This window comes from Carassius gibelio, chromosome B23 (genome assembly GCF_023724105.1).
Source record: "Carassius gibelio isolate Cgi1373 ecotype wild population from Czech Republic chromosome B23, carGib1.2-hapl.c, whole genome shotgun sequence".
Taxonomy (NCBI): domain Eukaryota; kingdom Metazoa; phylum Chordata; class Actinopteri; order Cypriniformes; family Cyprinidae; genus Carassius; species Carassius gibelio.
The window spans coordinates 15,177,237-15,197,282 of NC_068418.1; the positions used below are offsets into that span (position 1 = coordinate 15,177,237).

Consider the following 20,046-nt stretch of genomic DNA (forward strand, 5'->3'; position numbering starts at 1 on the left):
TATGCATTTAACTCTAAAAATGTTAAAGAACATTTAATAATTAAATCATAAATTTGACATTGCACTAATGGCAAATTGTAATATGGAATTTACTTAAAAAGGGGAACAAAAAAGGCATGCTAGTTGACTTTTTTTTGCCTGGCCAGTGAAGTGTTTTGTGCGAGGAGAAGAGGCACTGACAGTCCTCGTTTCGGTGACATTGCCTGGCCGCTGGAGTCTGATGGATGTGCACTGGACTCCTGAAGGGCCTTTGATCAATGAGCCACTCATCGATGACAACAGGACACCTGCTTCCCATCAAAGAGACGAGGAGCAGGCAGATCCAGTGTGGACATCCAGCTCTCAGCATTGATTAACTCTGTGCTCCACTGAAGCTTCATCTTTTATCTCCATGCAGGTTTTCAATTCTCTCAGAAGGAACAGGAACTGATTGTCGACAATTTGTACTCGCGTTTAAAGGTAAGTTTAGTATTAGTACTGAATGGTATACACCATAAAAAAAACAGCTGTCAAAAAACAAAAATTTTTATGACAACCTTTTGACTTTAATTCAACAAGCAACACACTCGGAGAGCTTAAATTCTGACTTGCCCTTATCGTAAGCCTAACATCTTCAGACACAAAGGTCAGCTGAAAAACAGTGTGCTTCAACGCACAGTCCAATACACGCAAAGCACTGCCTTGAAAGCCTTTAAACAAACCGCGCTGAATGCTGACATAAGCTACTGACAAACAAGAGAGTGACATATACACCACAAAACATTTTCAGTCAGTTGCTTCATAAAAATCTAACCACATTTACAAAACCCAGTAAGCACACGTATATTTGGAAACGATAATGTTATAAACTCTGAAATTATTCAAGACAGCTCTGTTGATTTCCATGTCAACGCAAAGTTTTAACAATAAATAATAATAAGTGAACAGAAACAGACTAAAAGACAGGTTGGTACTAAATCCTTTTCAGTAAATTTTGAGTCAACCATAACATTTTCAGAAGGTACAGTATATGGCACTTTCCACAAATATATACACTGCAATGTCCCATGAGACGTGCCATGTACTAAGAGGCCTTCACAGTTCAAACAGGATGTGAAGTCATGGAAATTAAACTTGGTATTACCTGCAACCACAGATCTTTTAGATAGAAGATAACAGTCTAAGCATTACTTAAACATAGTCATAATGCATGCGTCAAGCCTTGAAACTCATGGTTTACATAGATTTTACAAGGCTGTCAAATGCTGGAATCTGAACGTTGTAAGGTGTGCAATTATTTTCAAGGAAAGCACATACTTGCTGTCTCACTCTCTCTCTCCCATACAATCTCCCATGTTTCTATTATGTGTGTGCTGAAACGTGTTGTCAGTACTGCTCTGATGATTTTATCAGTAAATACAATAGTTTATGCTACATATAATGTCTCACTATAGGTAATAACGTCAATGTTTTTGAAGCATATGAACTCAAATTTTTACTATTAGTATAAATGCTTTTGCTGAACTCTGTCGAGAAACAAACAGCCTCATGTGATTCACACATGCCTAATCTCTCTGCTTCAGCTTAATAACTGCATTAGTCTGCTAGTATCAATGGTTCAAGCCACTGTTACTACGTCTAAAATGTTGTTTTGGAATTAGCAAAGGAAGCGTAAGAAATTAATCCTACACAAGAACATTTAAGGACAAACTGCTAAATCTCTTGAAATACAAGATCTGAACAATGTCTTGTAGTGTTGTAATGGTAGAATAAGTGGAACAATGGACTGAAGTCCATTGAATTATTCCAAAATAATACACAACTGAGGTGTAATGGTCATGTGCATTCATCGCTAAATAAAAATGGAAATGGTCAGTCAGTTCAATAATATCCATGTTTTGTGAGATACAGAATGAGGAAGCAATCTAAACAAATCCTCAATAATCCACTACTGTACATGACAGAAAACAAAAGCTGTGGATTAATGAACTTGCACTGAATGACCACTTAGCCTTCTTCAGAAGAATGAGATCTATTTTTTTTTAAGACTAAAACTTTTGATTTAATATCTAGGGACTGTAACATAACCCTGCAACCCAAGGTCAAGCAAGAGGCACATCTATAGCATCTGTCAGTGTGCAAATAAAATATGCAGGTATTATATGTGTGTGGTTTTCCTCTACATGGACAAATACCTATCTGATTTGGTTGCCTTATAGCTCGACTGCAGTCCTTTTACGTCCAGTGCTGCGGCGAAACAAATTGAAATACATCCTGTGTCACAGGAACAAATAAGGTAGCAGACGACCTCCCTGCAGCAATGTGCTGCTGAGATTGGATTAGAGAGCTGTACCTGATAAAGTCAGTTCAGGAGACAAGCTCCAGCACCCTTCTTTACTGCCATGCCCAATAACACGGTTCATCTAGGGGCTTTCCAGACCTCACACCCACAATGCATTCTCACTGGCTGCCATATATAATTACATCCAGACATATACAATACCCTGTGCCATGGTGAATGTGTCATATGCCTGATATTCTAGAACCATTTCGAATGTGATGACATTGAAGAAGTCCAGGTGATCTATTGCACTGTTGGCCTGGGCATCCATAATGATATCCTTACTTTCATTCAGTTTTGCTAAAACATTTAAATATATTTTTTAGATGAAAATAATAATGAAATAAAACAAAAATACAGATTTTTTTAATGCAAATTAGAAATGCTGCCTTGGGAAATAACTAAAATGAAATGTGTTTAAGTTGTTTAAGTATCTACAAATAACCTGATTATTTAACCAGAACTGTCTTATGAGAGCCAACACGATATGTTTTCATTCATTAGAAAGAACTAGCTCATAAGAGTCATTTGTGTCCAAGTCAGGATACTCACAATTAGTCAGAAACTCTCTCTATATGTCAGGAAAAATATGTACAGTCATGAAGGTTGAGGTAAAATTGAGGATCAGACAGACTTTGTGACCCCGACGTGCTGAAAACAGAGAGTGTTGGTACATTATGATCTATAGTGCCCATCTGAACACATTATCCGGCGTAAATACATGAAACTAGAGCTTTTAAACAGCGGCAGCATTGCACAAAGGTCACTGAGTGGCCCTCAACAGTGACCGTGAAAGATTAAAAGATAGATACAACATTCCAGCAGACACTTATTATTGGATTTAGCGGATGTGACACATTGCATTTACATAATTAAGAATACACAGCCTTGATTTGCTGCAAGCTTTTAGCTTTGAGCTTACTCTAACAAATCAGTTAAATAACTGAGGTTTAGGCCTAAGGTGCTCCCCTAGATAATAACATTTCATATTCAAAGATAACAAGATAACAAAACCATTACTTCTAATTGAAAGGTCAACATACTAAAACAAATGCACATTGCAGCTGTCCGTGGAGGAATGTATTGATTGGTCATAACACAATATAAGCAAAATCTGCCAACATTCATCTTGTTTGGAGACCCAAGCTGGTTTGGCTTGAGGGATTGGCCACAGTCCAGCTCCTTACAGTAGAGGTTATTCATCTGTGGCCAACACTGTCCGGCTGAATTTAGCTATTTATAATCATTAAACGTTAAAACAAGCAGAGACTGTACTTTAAGGTCTATGTAATTACTAATGTAATGCAATCTAGAAAGCCAGTCAATAATAGCCATCACAAACCACAACTGAATGATAGCGAGGAGACTGAAGATGATCTCCAGAGAAGGACAGAGAGGGTCAGAATGTCAGCTGGATTAACTGAATTAGTGCTACCACTATAATTATTAGAGGTGTGGGTGAGTTTCAGCTCTTGGCTATGGAGATGAGAGGCGTTCCTGGCACAAGACACATATAAATGCTATTTCACAAGCTGTTCCCGTACTTCCTTTCATAAGGATGGTTAGTCATGTTTCAATAGGCTAAATATTTGACAGGGCTCAGCAATGAGAATAGCCCGATAGCTTAAGGCCAGTGTGAGAGAGTTTTGGGTCAGTATAATTTACAGCTATTCCTGCTTGAAAACTATTCAATGTTGTTGAATGTTGTAGTTTAAAACCTTTATTGAAATATTATATATATATATATATATATATATATATATATATATAATTAATAAATGTAATAAAAAAAATCTAATAAAATAAAACACATCAGATACAAATAATTGTATATATTGGGGCCAGCATTAGATAAAAGTAAAAAAATAACAAACAACAAATATAATATTGCTAATTTATTTAAAATGTATTTATTTATTTATTTGCAAAATAAATATTGCAAATTTAACAAATGCAATAAAATAATAATACAACATTTAATAAAATATGCTCATTATTTATTTAATAGAAAAAAGTACTTACATTTTTAACTAATAGCTTAACTAACAAAAGTCAAAAGAAAATACTTTATTGTAATGAAGATGCATTTGGTTTATAATTATTTATTTTATTAAGAAAACAAAACAAAACCAATTATTAAAAAAAACAACTAAAATGGTAATTTTATGAGGAGGAGCCAAAAGAAATATTGGCAAGGCAAGTACAAAACTACTAGCCTGAGTTCAACTAAGCCAGCAGACAAAATCCTTATTGTTGAGCACTGGAAGGCTCTAAAAACACACAGCCACTGAGATGAAACCACTCACGTAGGGCTTTTGAAGTTCCATTGACCTGAAGCATGCAGTGCTGTGCCATTGTTCCAGTTACATTACAGTATAAGAGAATTACACGTCAAGCTCGCTATCAATTAGACCATTATGTCTCTACTTGGCTTTAATGAGTACTGCTACTGCATATTTCCTTTAGAGACAGAAAATGGAACTCATAAATCCATTTGTCTACATGCAGCCCTTGGTTAACAACCACAGGGGGATTCATTAGTTGTGCTTGATTTCTGAATGGACTCGCCAGGGAGAGCAGCGTCAAAGCGTCCACCCAGCTCCCCCCGCGCACTCCAAATTAGTCAATTAGGAGTGTCATTAAAGTGGTGGCAGCGAGGAGGATTAACACCAGGGGAAATAAAAGAGACGGTCTGCCTTGTGCTCGCCCAGGATATTGCCGATTTCCATCCATCAGCTGCTCCAGATGGGGGGATATTAGTAATTTAGATTCTGTCAACAGTACCCGGGAGAACCCTGCCAAAATCGTTCCCTCATCGCCGCCCTGCACTCCTTGAATGTAATCATATCTGCCGAGTGCTGAGTGAGGGCGAAAAAAAAAACACCTTTTTCTACCCAAATCCCTCTATTCATTCCAACCTATCAATGCAGCGTTACAACTGACTGGAGGATTTCTATTCATTACGGCTCCCTTGTTCTCAGACACAGAGAGCTACTTTCTTGTTGAGTAATCCAAGAATAACGGCAAAATCTCATGTTATAAAAACAGTTTTAAGGGTCAGTGCTTGTGTGCATGCGCATGTGCACAGTTCGTTTGAAAGAACACTGTAAGAAAACCACTGCACATGCAGACACAGGCCGGAGGACACAATGGCCCAGTGTCTTTCAGCTGGCTTTCATAAGGATAAGGCCAGTGAATGTTTTGTACCTGCAGGGCATCTTTCAATAGTAAGACTCTGAAACATTACGTGTGCGTGCATTCAGGAAGGACATTAAGTCGCCCTTTTCTGTCATTGCGTGAAATGACTGTAAATCTGCATGCAGGCTTTTTCTTAATTTGGCAATGTATCTCTTTTTCATTGTGCAGAAATCTGAGGCTGAAGCTGAGGCTGTTCATTATTTATTTATCATTGCTGGCATCCGGAACTGTAAAAAAAATAGTTTTGTCAGGCTACCTAAAAATGTGCTTCATGTGGTAACGTCTAAATCAATCTGACAACATTCAGTTACACCAACGAACATCCTTTCATAGGGTCAGATCTGCTGGAAATTGTTCCCCAAGTAACAACAACAGTTTCACTTTTTAGTGTGCCATTAAAACCAAACCAGACCAGACAAGGATCAGATTGGCAGACTTTAAAGAAACTCATCCAAAAATGAAAACTACTAACCGAGTCAACTTTTTAAATTTCTGGTAAGAATAAGTTAGCATAAATTAAAACTACGTTAAGAATATAACATTTTTTAAAGGGGTCATATGATGCGATTTCAAATTTTCCTTTCTCTTCGGAGTGTAAAAACGTCTTGATGCATAAAGAAGATGTGTAAAGTTGTAAAGACTAAAGTCTCAAATTCGAAGAGATATTCTTTATAAAAGTTAAGAATTGTCCACGTCCCTGCTAAAATGCCTCATTTAAACACGCCCCCACATGTCTACATCACTGTGTGGGAAGATTTGCATAACGCTGCCCAAATGTTCATGCAAAAAAAGAAGCATAACTTTTATTCTCGCTGTTGCTGCTGCTGCCATGAGACGTGTTTTGTTGAGAAAATTAAAACTACTTTGTTTGGCCTTCCAAAAGAGGACGATATCCGCTTTGTTATGTCTACAGCTGATCCATGCTGGTCACTGAGGAAATACATCAACTTCGCTCTGTGGATCGCTGGATCGGCTTTCACCATGGACAAAGTGGAGTCCACCCAGGGGTCATCGCATGTGGTTGCCGCAAGCTGGACAGCTGCTCCTTCTTCGAATCCGCAGTGCGTTTATGGAGGTCTGTTTCTTGAACCTGCAGACTAGCCTACAATGGGTCTGTGCATAAAGGCTGTTCTATAAAGTGGGGCAGTTCCAACTTTGCAAGGATAGTCTGGCACTTCTGACTCACAGCCTGTAGTACATTTTTTATATTTACAGAATTTACCACTGATGATTCAAACGTTAGTTTTGAGCAGTGTAGAGAAGTGCTTGTTGTTTGTCGTTTCTCAGATCACAAATGAAGACATGGTTTTATATTTACACAGTGCGATACGCAAAGCAACACGTAAAAAGACAGTATAAGTCATTATAATCATGTCCCCACTGGATGCAACAAATGCCTCAATGTAATGGGTTTTATTGGTTTTGTCTATTTTTGATGAAATCCGAAAGCTTTCTGCACCTCCATAGACAGCAAGGGTACTACCATGGTCAAGACACAGTAATGTAGTGAGTCTCGCTTGAACAAGGTCTTATGGGTTTGGAACAGTACGAGGGCAATAATAAGTGACAGAATTTTCATTTTTGGGTGAACTATCCCTTTTCAGTTTTAATAAGAATTCCTGAAAACAATATAAAAAACTGCTAAACTTCGATCATGCCAGTTAATCAGAATTATAACAATATTTTCTGTCATCAAGAATATTTTTTTTTAATTGAGAATATGAGAACACATTTCTTAACTACTTCTTTTAGAAGATTTTTGTGCAATAAGCTCCTAAAGCCACACAACACAAACTTTATATACATTGTCTTTATGTACACTTTAGATCTTTAACTGCAGCTCTCAAATAGGATGCATACGGTACAGGTTTGAAGTCACAATGATAATGATTCATACTGTGGTCTACCAGAAATCATACAGCTTCAGAAGACACAGAATAAAGTGCATGAGTATATTAAGTACTTTCATTAAATTTTTTTGTCCTATTTGGAGTTTGACAGCCTGTTGATCTTAAAAAGAAAACCCTTAAAAATCACAGAAGATGGGTTTGGTATATCATGAGGGTGAACAAATAACACATTATTCTAATACTCATTAAGTAGCATTGAATAAGAAACAAAACTCACCTCTACACACAGTCCCGTTGTCCACAGACTCATAACCGGCCTTGCACACACAGCGCCCAATAGGTACCAGCCACTCCCCATCTCCATTGCAGTACAGTTTAATGGGAACATCCACTTCCTCTCCATTAGGTACACAACTGCCCCGGGCAGAGACCAGAGAGGTGCTCTCCGCACCTGACAAGGTCTCCTCAAAGATGGCCCCATTCCGAATAACTCGGGGGCATTTGCGATAGAAAACCTTCACGGCGATGAGAGACATGCATGCTCCATAGTCCTGGAAAGCCAAGAAGAAACCTTTGCGGGACACAGGCCCGAAGCTGCGTACTTCCGTGTTGATCTTCATCACACGACCGCCCAGGTCCACCTGGGAGAAACTCTCATCGGCCGCAATGGTATCCACCTTGATCCAAGGGTTCTCCATCCATGCGGGATACACCTTGGTGGCTATGTCCCTGTCAGCCTCGAAGTAGTATAGATTAAAAGTCTCCTTGCAAGAGCCAGTGACGTTAGGGATGCTGCTGCAGTCTCGCACGGAGAACTTCATCTCCACGTGGATCCGCTGGGCTCCTCGCCGCTGGATGTATTTGGTGCGCACCCAGTTGTTCTGGTTGGCGTTGAAGACGTTACACACCTGGTAGGTGCGGATGGTGTTCATCTTCTCGTCATAGCCACTCACCTCTTCCCACTGGGACCAAAGCACAGATAATAACATTTGAATAAGCAATATGTTTATAATAGTAAAAACTTGTTTTTCATGCTATTTGCATATTTATGGAACGTTCGTTCGTGGATTCGCACCATTACAGACGCATTATGACATCTAAGGTAAAAATGTGCAGAAATGAGACAAATGACATGGATTGCATTAAAAATTATTTTCTTTTTGAATTCATTCAACTTCTATTTGCTGCACTACATGAGTCACGCTGAATTTGTGCGCTGAATTATTCATTTATGCTAGCTCTGATCATCTAAATTATTTCAATGAGGCTCACCCCCAGTGATGGATATATCGTCCAGCCCAGCTCTGCCGTTGCCGTTGTGGAGTCCATCAACACATCTGAAAAGAAATGCATGTCAAAAACCTGTAAGTTTACAATGCTGCCGCCAAGAGCCTTTTACTGCACGTTTGAGCATCTGTGAGAAGTCTCTTAACAATAATTATGATGCATAATGGATAGCTTTTCTGAATGTTAAATGAATGATGACTCACACCGAGATGCAAAATAACAGTTGCCCATTTCACAGCGGTAATAGCTCGCTATTTTTTTTACTCTTATTGTTAATCAAATGTTACAAATGGCCATTACTAGATTGGAAGTGTTATCCATCACAGTTGATAGATCACACCATGTTCTAACATCTGCTTCCCTTCACATCTAGTTCGTAATTGCCCCGGATGACAGAGGGTGCCTTTCTATTCAATATGGCAAATTGGACAATATAGTTCAGAAACATGACTCTGATCTGACAGTTTCAATTATTTAGCCAGGTATAACTGGTTTCTGCATACAGCCAAAATCAGCATAATGAGACTCTAGAGAGGGTTTTAGAGCAAAAGATTTGTTGAAGTGCTTTGAAGCTGGCCTAAGGAAACAAAACACAAATGAACAAATTAGGAATGCATTGATAATAAAAGTCTGGCTGAAACCACAAAGCAGGTGATTTTTTTCACCTTGCGGCCATTATAAAATTCTAAAATAGTTTGTCAAAATAAATAAATATGAAAAACTATGTGAATTTAGGCATCTTAACATTATAAATCTACAGGATGAAATCTATTAATTTTAAAACTGGCAGAAGATCACATTTACATGTTATTTAATTACGTGTTTTTTTTTTAAAGATTTTCTTTATATTTTTATCTTAATCTAAGCATAAAAATAAGGGAAATGAAAATACACAAATAATATCCAATATCCATCCACCAATATATTTCTCAATGTAAATGGAAAAATAATGCAAAAGGCAAAACTTTCTCAATGTTTATGAATTTTAACCCAAAGATTTAAAATGATAATTATATGTGTATATGACATTCTTGTTTAGACTAATACAATCAGAGTTACATTTAAGCATCCTGGCTCTTCCAATAGTCCAAAAGAAGTCCAATAAAGTGCATCCATCCATAATAAAGAGTGCCTCACATGGCTCCGGGGGATGAATAAAGGCATCCTGTAGCGAATCAATGCATTTTTGTAAGAAAAATATTCATATTTAAAATGTTATAGCATAATAACTTATGCTAACTGACGTATGCATATTCACAAGAGAACACCGTTCCAGTTGGATTATGTAGGATGCGGGCATAGACAGGAAATAACACCCGCCCACTGCCATTATAAAGCTTGGATGAGCCAGGACGTTTTTCAAATATAACATATGATTGGATTTGTCTGAAAGATGAAAGATATATAAACCTAAGATGTCTTGAGGGTGAGTCAATTATGGGCTAATTTTCATTTTGGGTGAACTTTCCATTTCATAGATTTACAAAAAAATTCTCATTACAAATTTGGAAAAAGATGGTTGATGTGCATTGTTTTTTAATATGCAAATTATGTGTGTCCCAAACTCACAGAACTTGCAGAGATTGAGAGACATTTCCTCTGAACTGAGCCATTACGAGACACTGAAACAGTGAATCATGAGCTGCTTGTGTGTAAAAAAACACAGCACCACAATGAGCTATGCAACTATGCCATAACAAGCCATAACATTTTTCCAAGACCATGATATGTTCAAATTCATAAAAAGTAAACGCCCAACTGGTGAGTAACACTGTTTTACATAGGCACTTGCCAATGACCATGATTTTTTAATCAGATTTGGCACTTGATGAATGAAAATTTTTGACTATGGCTGAGATGTTAAGGGTATCCATGATTTGTTTAATAATTGTAATTATTATAAAGGCCATTTAAAAAATCCTGCCCAAGAAAAAAGGACAAAAAAAAAAATGATGCAGTGCACGATGATTCTTCAGTATTACTGGTCAGTTTTCCGAGAAACTTAAAATCTGTATATCTGCTAAAATGTTTTTTTTTTTTTTTCAGTGTTAAGGAGCACACTTATAGACAGCCTCAAAGTGAACAAACTCCAACTAAAAGTCACAAAACTTTGCAAATTTAGATTTTTATATGGTCTTGATCTGAATATTCCAGAAACCAATAGCTTGAAACATTCAGAATGGAGATGGGAAACTTTTTTCCCTAAACATTTAGAAAAATTAGACTACTACCATCTGTCCAAAGCTGTAGTGCGGTGTATAGCTGTTTAATTTCATGTATATAAGAAACGAGCTTTTTTCATGTCTTGAGGGATGATCACATATGGGGTCCTGCCAGGGCATATGGGCCGCCCTCAGTCAAGGCAACATAAACACATCCAGTGTGACACACAGACTCCCCGTGGCATTTATGAATCGGTATTTGGCAAATGGCAAGAGGACTTCCTGAGATCGAAGCCAGAATCCCAGTGACACAAAATCCTGGGATCCCTGTAAACACCGGCTCGATACAGCCTCAGCCATTAAGTGTCTCATTTATATTTCAGCAGCTTCTGCAGCTCAGGGGCAACCAAAGATATTTCTCTCAGGAACAGCACCATTGCTGTGTTTAATGCTGTGAATGTGAGAATATGATGAAGCCGGGAGGAAAATACAAGAGCAAACAAACAATCCTCTTAGACTTTATAAGCCCACGGGTCAAACAAAAAAAGCACAAAACACGATTACTAATACAGCCTCATGCATTCACATAAAACATCCATGCAACAATATAATGAAAATCTAAAGAGAAAAGAGAAAGTTGTAGCATTTCCCACTACTTGGTGCACTGTTTAATCAAACCCCCACTCCATCTGTCCAGGCATTCATGCAATCTCCCTCTCTCTCTATATTTTAATGAAAAGTAGGGCAGCGGGAGCCCAAGTCCAGTACATATAATCCTTACAGGCTGCGCTACACTCTGTATGCCACACTGAATTAATCCCACGGGAAACATGGCGAGTCTTCACTGGATTTTAGGTCAGCGTGCCAAGGCCCAACTTCAGTCCCACATTTTTTTATTTATTAATTTCATTGCCCAGTTTGCACATGCTGAGCCATGTCGATGCGGTGAACACAAGCACGCACCCCAAAACCATAGAACCTCATCATTCACTTACCAAATCACTCTCTTCTTGGACAATACGATATCTGTGTAATGTGTAATTTTATATGTATCATAGAATGGCATTTAAATGCAGGTGAATAAATCTCAAAATACCCATACATAATGGAATAGCAAGCAGGGAGGATTAAGAAATGTTGATTTTTCTGTCAAACGTGATAAACATAGAATCCTTCTTCTTGATGTGACTACAAGTGAGAAAATATCAACAGGGAAACTTTAAGTGGAGAAACTAGTACACACTATTAGTAACAAATCTAAACTGACTCGGCAAACACCACTTTGTGGCTGAGAAGCTAAATATTTAAAGTCTAATTTGCTCTTCTGAATCTACTGTATGAGCTACATTTGTTTTATGGCCACTCCTTTCCATGCTACGGGACATACTGTATAAAAAGACCTGGATGAGACACATCTAGAACTTAATTATGTGCAGGGCTTCATGCTGCAACTAAAAAAGATAACCAAAAATTATGTGGAAATTAGGGGTGTAATGACACACGTATTCGTATTGAACCGTTCGGTACGAAGCTTTCGGTTCGGTGCGCATTACAAACCAAATGATTCGTTGGACTAATCCTATTACATTTGGAAAATAAAACAAATGAAAGTGTGTGAGATATGATGTTCTCAGTGCCGCTGCGCTCAACAAGGTAGCCCAAACGAGGCAACAAGTCAACGTGCTGTGCTAAAAATAATTGATTTAGTCTGAAAGCTAAATAAAAAATAAGCTTTCCATTGATGCATGGTATGTTATGATAGGACAATTTTTGACTGAGATACAACTATTTGAAAAACTAGATAAAAATAATAATAATAATAATAATAAAATAAAATTATTAAGAAAATCACCTTAAAAATTGTCCAAATGAAGTTCTTAGAAACCCATATTACTTTTTTTTTTTTTTTTTTTTAGGGTAGGAAATTTACAAAATATCATGGAACATGATCTTTTTTGTCATAAAAGAAAAATCGATAATTTTGACCCATACAATGTAATTTTGGCTACTGCTACAAATATTCCTGCGCTATGTGGTTTTGTGGTCCAGGGTCACATATGAGGTCCATTTGTAAAGATGAATCGACTGTGATTTATTTTGGTTACGTTCTTAACACAATCAACAGAACATTTTCAATCTTTTCCCCTCAAACAGGCAGAAATATTCTTAAACTTATTTTCTTATTCTTATGAGCGCTGATATATAGTACATTCTCATTTCATAAAGCTTTTTATTGTGCTGATCTCCAATACTGCCTTTCTTGTTTGTTTAATTCAGATGGAAGAAGCACAAACATTGCCCTTGAAACATACTGAAAAATTAATGTAGAGTTAATTAAATCCAGCTTTGATCATACACAACACACACACCCTCACAAACTATGCAGATCCCTACGGTCTTACATTCCATTATATCAAATATTGCCAATGAATGCACGCACGCATAAAAACATGCAACACTGATATTATATACTGCTTGTTACTGACATACATTAGGATCCAAAAGTCTCATAATCTAAGATTCAAAATCTAATCTTATCCTGGAATTAAAAAACACTTCCAGCTTGATCACTAATCAAATAAATGTGATATTGATCGTGTGAATTACTTGCACAGATGGTATCTCATTAAAGCAAGAACATCTGACCAATCTCGTCTAGTTCATGTACATAGCTCGAGGGCTGTTGCTGTAATGTAAAAAAAGAAATAAATAATTGTAACCGTAAACATGATTATGTAACTGAAACACCATGTCTCCAGTACATGATGGATTCAAACAGCACTGATTGTAATAGATATTCTAAACTGATCAATAGCTTCCAAGCCCAACAGTGAGCAGCTATGACACATCGTGAAAGCGTGAACTAGTCTGAGGACATGCTCAGAATTCCGCATCCAAAAACAGGACAGAGTGCATTGATCCTCTGTGCTCCAGATCCGTCAGTCAACCTGTGGGTGGGATGCTAAAACATTCACTAGACCATGGGGACTGCCGCAGTGTGTCTGAGTGTGTAAATTCACAATCCATCTTCAAAAGAACAATAGCACCAGTCTGCAACCGATGACAAGCCTGACATATAGAAAGAAGGAAATGGTTTTGTAGTTTCACAGTAATCCTTTAAGCGACAGTTCAGCCAAAAATAAACTCTCTGTCATCATACAGTACACTCATTCTCATGTGGTTTCTTCTGTGTTATATAAAATAAAATTTTCAGACTTTAACTTAAGCATTATTTGTATGCATTTTTTTAATTCTTTACATTTTCAGTTTTTATTACAATTTATGTTTTACTAATATTGTTTGTGTATATGTGCTGGTCATTTACTTTAGTTTTTTTATATTTCTATTTAGCTTATTGTTATTACTTTTTTTTATTCAGTTTTAATCTTAGAATTGTAAATACTTCTGTTTTAATTAGTTGATAATGCAACAATCATTTTGTTTTAATCTAATATTTAAATTGTATTTTTAATCTAATATTTTAGTACTATTTTTCTTTTTGTTTTTTAATTACTTTTTACATTTTATTATTTATGTTTAATTACCAAAAAAAAAAAAATGTCAGTATCAGTTACTGAAACAATAACAACACTGTATTTTAAAGAACTTTCCAATTGTTTATATGGGGACAAAACTAAATTTGACACCAGTGACTAGTGAATTTTAGGGAGAAAAACATTTAAACTTTTTGGCTTCTGTGTTGCACACAGGAGAGAAAATCATTTGGAACAACATGACGTGAGTAAACTATGACAAAATATTCATTTTGGGGGGAATGAACTATCCCTTTAAGAACATTTTCCTCATAAATCCTTTGTTGGATACAGAATTGGGATTTACTGACCTACAAAAGCTATCGATGAAACATGTCTGTGGTACAGCGGCAGTAAAGCATTCGCTGCAGTCCAACAAGAGATTTGTCTCACTCTGTTATGTCAGAATTCTGAGCAGATGTCAGGGGGACGTTTTGAATCTAAACCCCTACATGTCTCTGCTACAGTGTGTGACTGTCTAACATTTGCAGACAGGAGCCAAATGTGATGGCACTGAATGAGCAGTGGGTCATTGGAGCAGCCTGCTCACAGTTTACAGACCCAACACTAATCCCCAGCTTTCCCAATTTACACCTCTCATCTCTATGGCAATGTGGGCCAGGAGCTGAAAAAGCGCCCTGAAGCAGACAGACCAGTCACATTCAGAGGCCAAAATTAACCACACCTGCCGAATGGTGGGTGTACTGGGAAAATATATAGGCCATTGAAGCATTTTTCGCATTATAGATTTTTATCCCTGCAACAATGTCTTGTCTGTCTTTCTGTGATTTTGATCTGGATATTTTCTTTTTGGAGACTTCTTGATTCATTGATTATTACACCCATTTGTTGTCGCATAGACCTGGAAAAATAAAAAGCTCCTAGATTCCCACTAAAGGAAGAGGTTTAGTCTTTCAACTGAATCGCTCACGTCAGTAAACATCAGCGAGGGTCAGATTATCATTATTCAATCCAGACCATGCAATTTTGCAGTTACAGGCCAAACTCAATCATGTTTCAAGCTTTTTCGAGCTAATTTTGACCCTGCTTGCATACACAACCATGCAATAGTTTGAAAGTTCAAAAGAAAAGAATTTGTAACTTTATAAATGTCTTTACTGACACTTTGATCAATTTGATGCATCCTTGCTGAATAAAAGTATTAATTTCTTTAAAGAAACATTCTTACTGACACCAAACTTTTGAACAGAAGTGTATATTCGCTTAAGACATTTATTGATTAATTCAAAGGTACAGAAATTACGAGATGCAGAGTACATTTATGAATTACTAATGGAAAATATATTACCTTAAAAATAATCTACTGAATGCACCGAATACAAATTCAGTCCGCATGACTAATGTATGAGGAGGTGGACATTATAAGAAGCATCACAAGACCCTTGTGTTTTCAGATAATCACAGTTTGAAAATCAAGGATAGTAGAGAAGTAGGTCGTGAGCTTTTTGAATTTCAATATTTTATGTCAGCTCTCTGTGGAATAAGAGCGCTTCTGCTCTGACGGCAAAACCGCTGTGTATTAACTGTGCCTGCGCCTGTTACTATTGAGGATTTTATGATTATGCAATATCGGCTTATTATCTGGGATGTCCATTCATAATCATTCTTGCTTGCTTCGAGACATTCAATACCTGAAAATGAGAGAAACACATAATGAAGCTTACACTGATCAAAATTATACATGGAAGACGGAAGCCACGACCTGAGGCAAATTCTCTCCATTTAATAAGATTACTGAGTAGATAAATATCTATAATCTTAAATCGAATACCAACAAATACAGAACGTGGTTCAAATTTATTCCAAATGGTTCCAGTTGAGAAGGTTTTGACTGAAGATCACTCAACAACAATCCATTTGCAGATCAGATCCTTGGTGGATCAGAGTAAATTAGCAGCTTCAGGCTATGGGAGCAAATTAACTTTTCATCTGATTTTTAATCACTCTCAATAGAGATTTTTTAGCTTAGGGATCTCTCTTTTCTTTTCATTAGGTTCACTTCGGAATGTAAAGCTTCTAGGTCAATGAATATAATTTATATACAGATTCGTTTTAGAGAAAGAAAATATCAATTTAGCATGCAGTCCATTAGACACCTGTGAGTATAGTGAATGAGCCAGACTTCAGAAACAGGAGAGAACTACATTGCACCATTCTGTGTATGGACTAACATAAAAACATTTTCTTTTTCTGTACTAGTAGGAAGAAGATAAACATCTTTCCAGCTTGGTGGCATGCAGATCTGACAGGTGTGAAATGCTTAATGTACCATATGATCCAATATATCTTAATCAAATAAGCACAAACACAATAATGCCATGTGCTCAAATAAATCTTCATCGAATGAACAACAACACAATAATGCAGAAAAAGCCACATGTTCAAATAAATCTTCATCAGATAAGCACAAGAAACTACTGGACTCAATTTATCAGTGTAAGGCTTACTTGGGCTAATGTCAAATTAAAAAGTCCACAAAAAGTCCATGTGTTTAATGTGCAATATTAAAACTTTTGCCAAACTCTTAAGGTTTCCATTCAGTTATTTTGGCATTTTTCTTCATAATGATATCACCCTGACATTTTTGAATTTTTTTTTCTAAAAGGGATAAAAAAAAAAAAAAACATCATTAAATCTCTATAAGTCATAAACAACCTACCAGCTATGATGTGAATCACAACAGTACACTCTTTGATTTGAAGAAAAAAGGTTTTTGAAAAACAGACAAAAAACAAAGGTTTTAACCTTTTCCTAATTACAATCCTAAGTCAAGTCACCTTTATCTATATAGCACTTTTAACAATACAAATTGTCTCAAAGCAGCTTTACATTATCAAATAGGGAAATACTGCCTCAATGCAAAAGGACAATAATAAACACTAAATTTTCAGTCAAAGGCAGTTCATCATTGAATTCAGTGATGTCATCATCCAGCTAAGCCCAGTTTAAATAGTATCTGTGCAATCAAGTCGACGATATCGCTGGAAAATAAGTGTCCCCAACTAAGCAAGCCACAGGAGACCAGCGGCAAGGAACCAGAACTCGATTGGTTACAGAATGGAGAAAAAAACCTTGGGAGAAACCAGGCTCAGTCGGGGAGCCAGTTCTCTTTTGGCCAGACGAAACCAGCAGGTTGTTCCATGCTGCAGGAATTTAAGATTGTGCAGAGGACTTATCTGGTTCCTGTGGTCTAAGAACTATTGAGAATCACAATCAAATAAAAACAATGAAGAAATATAAAACTATCTTTTTAAAGTTGTTGATTGCATATAAACAATACATTTTAAAGGGATAGTTCACCCACCCCAAAAAATCTAATTCTGTCATTAATGAATTACTCTTGTGTCATTCAAAACCTGTAAGACCTTCAGTTCATCATCGGAACACAAACTAATATTTTCTGAAGAAATCCGAGAGCTTTCTGACCCAGACAGCAAGGGAACTAACACGATTTAATTTCATGAAGCTACGAGAATATTTTGCACACAAAGAAAAACAAAAATAATGACTTTATTCAACAGTTTATTCTCTTCCGTGTCAGTCTTCGATTCACGACAGTACCATGACACATACATGTGTATTTCTCTGCTTGCAAACAAGGCGTAGCGCATCTAGGGCTGGGCGATATATCTAAAGATATGATCATGCGCATCTAATCAGTAAATCTGGTTCCGTGATTAGCGCTAAATCGCTATCACCTGCTTTCAAATGGAGCGGCACTTAATAGACAGAGCTATAGATCACTGACAAGCTACGTAATATCGCGTCCATTATCGCAGGCGATTCATCTGGGATAATGAACGCAATATTGCGTATCTTGTCAGTGATCTATGGCTGTCTATTAAGTGCCGCTCCAAGCCCTGGCTCCAGAATCACACACACACATGTTACTGTCATGAATGCATGACGAAGACTAACATGGAAGAGAAGAAATTGTTAAAGTCTTTATTTTTGTTTTCTTTTTGCACATCTTGTAGCTTCATAAAATTACAGTTGAACCACTGATATCACAGACTATTTTAACAATGTCCTCACTACCTTTGCAACCGTAGTTACATTGCTGTCCATGCAGGGACAGAAAGCTTTTGGATTTCATCAAAATTTTACTTAAATTAACTTAAATCTTAATTTGTGTTTGGAAGATGAACATAGGTCTTACGGGTTTGGAAAAACATGAGGGTGGGTAATTAATGACAGAATTCTCATTTTTGGTGAACTATCCCTTTAAGTTGTGATTTGAGAGAATGGGGACACAATTACATCATTTCCGGTGCTTCGTTGGATTAGGCGAAGGTCAGTGCTCATCTGCGCGATGGTATATTGTATACCGTCAGTAGACAACCTCAGAACTCACAGTTGGTCTGCCTTTAAACATTTATTAGTTATCATTAAAAATCAACAACCCATGGAAACAATGCATGGCATTTTACTTCCAGAACCCAACTGCTGCACTCCACGACTCACTGAAATGCTTGATTCTGATTGGTCAGTGGCGATGTTCCAGAGGTCTGTTATTTCCTGATAATGACCGTCATCAATAGCGAAGCTGAATAACATTCAGGTATCTGAAGCTGGCACTTCTTTTGTGTCTCTTGAATCCCACTGTGAACAAGCCCTCATTTCATAAAAATGCAACTCATATCTTACATCTCAATTATTGACAACTGAAAATAAAACTGGAGGACTTCAGTATTAATAGTACTGCAATATTGCACTATTCTCTTCAACTTTGGAGAGAAGCTACAGAGTATCATCCTGTCCTGTGTGTTGCTTATTTCCTTGTCCTTTAAAACATTCATAAAACAGATGGATTGTATACTTTAAACTCTTCACACTGACCACTATACCCTGCTTACGCTCTCCATTTAAGAAACATCTGCCCACGTATGTGTGGTGGTTACAGAGATATTGCTCCTCGATAACAGCTGACACTTTGACATTTTGTTAAACGAGATTCTAAATGTGTTTACAAACCAAATTTGTTTTGTACCCTCATCTCTGCACTCAAAAATAGCATGAATTTAAATCAATATGACGGCGCTCATTAAACTGGCTAATAATTAACATTAAGAGGACAATCCATTTCACCTCATTTTATTCAAAATGATCACTCAACAAGACAGAGAGACAGACGGATAATTAAATTGTCAAGCAGATGGCAAGTCCCTCTTGGATACCTGATAATTTCACCATTTTGACCCCCTCTCAAGCCTGTGGATAAAATCTTGTCATTTCATCAGAGGCCATATGGAAGCTCCCAGTTTCCCATCACCCATAAATTCACTGATTCAGAGACCGTTTGTTATGTCTGTCGCTCTGCAAAGCTGACAGGCCGCAGAGGCAGCGCTGTCTGACGTGACTGAAATTGGTCAGGTTTGCCGTGCTTATGTAAAGGCTCGGAAAGATGTTGCAGATGCCAGAGGCTGGTCTTGGTCCTAATAAAGAAGGATGGGGGAGTGCAGCTAGGACTGAGGTTGGTCTGACACACATCACACAGACCCTGGATAAATGGCTGCTGTTTTTATATGGAAAACAAAGTTGGTGGTTGTATACTCCAATTAAGGTCAGAAACAACTGCAGATGTTAAAAATCTCCCACAATTATATAGTCAATGACACACTGTACAAGAGGGTCCACATAAACAAGAGGAAAAATATTACAAAAATCCTGGTCAT

At 37.1% G+C, this 20,046-nt stretch overlaps 1 protein-coding gene across 2 annotated transcripts in view; it reads right to left on the reverse strand.

The window, feature by feature from the left end:
* Nucleotides 1-20,046, reverse strand: part of LOC128012110 (ephrin type-B receptor 2) — a 56,203-nt gene that overhangs the window by 33,386 nt on the left and 2,771 nt on the right. For both annotated transcript variants that reach the window (XM_052595103.1, XM_052595102.1), the window contains exons 2-3: nucleotides 8,641-8,705; nucleotides 7,646-8,330 (exon numbers count right to left, since the gene is read on the reverse strand). In XM_052595103.1, coding sequence (XP_052451063.1) covers nucleotides 7,646-8,330; nucleotides 8,641-8,705 — 750 coding nt within the window. The remainder of the gene's footprint in view (nucleotides 1-7,645; nucleotides 8,331-8,640; nucleotides 8,706-20,046) is intronic.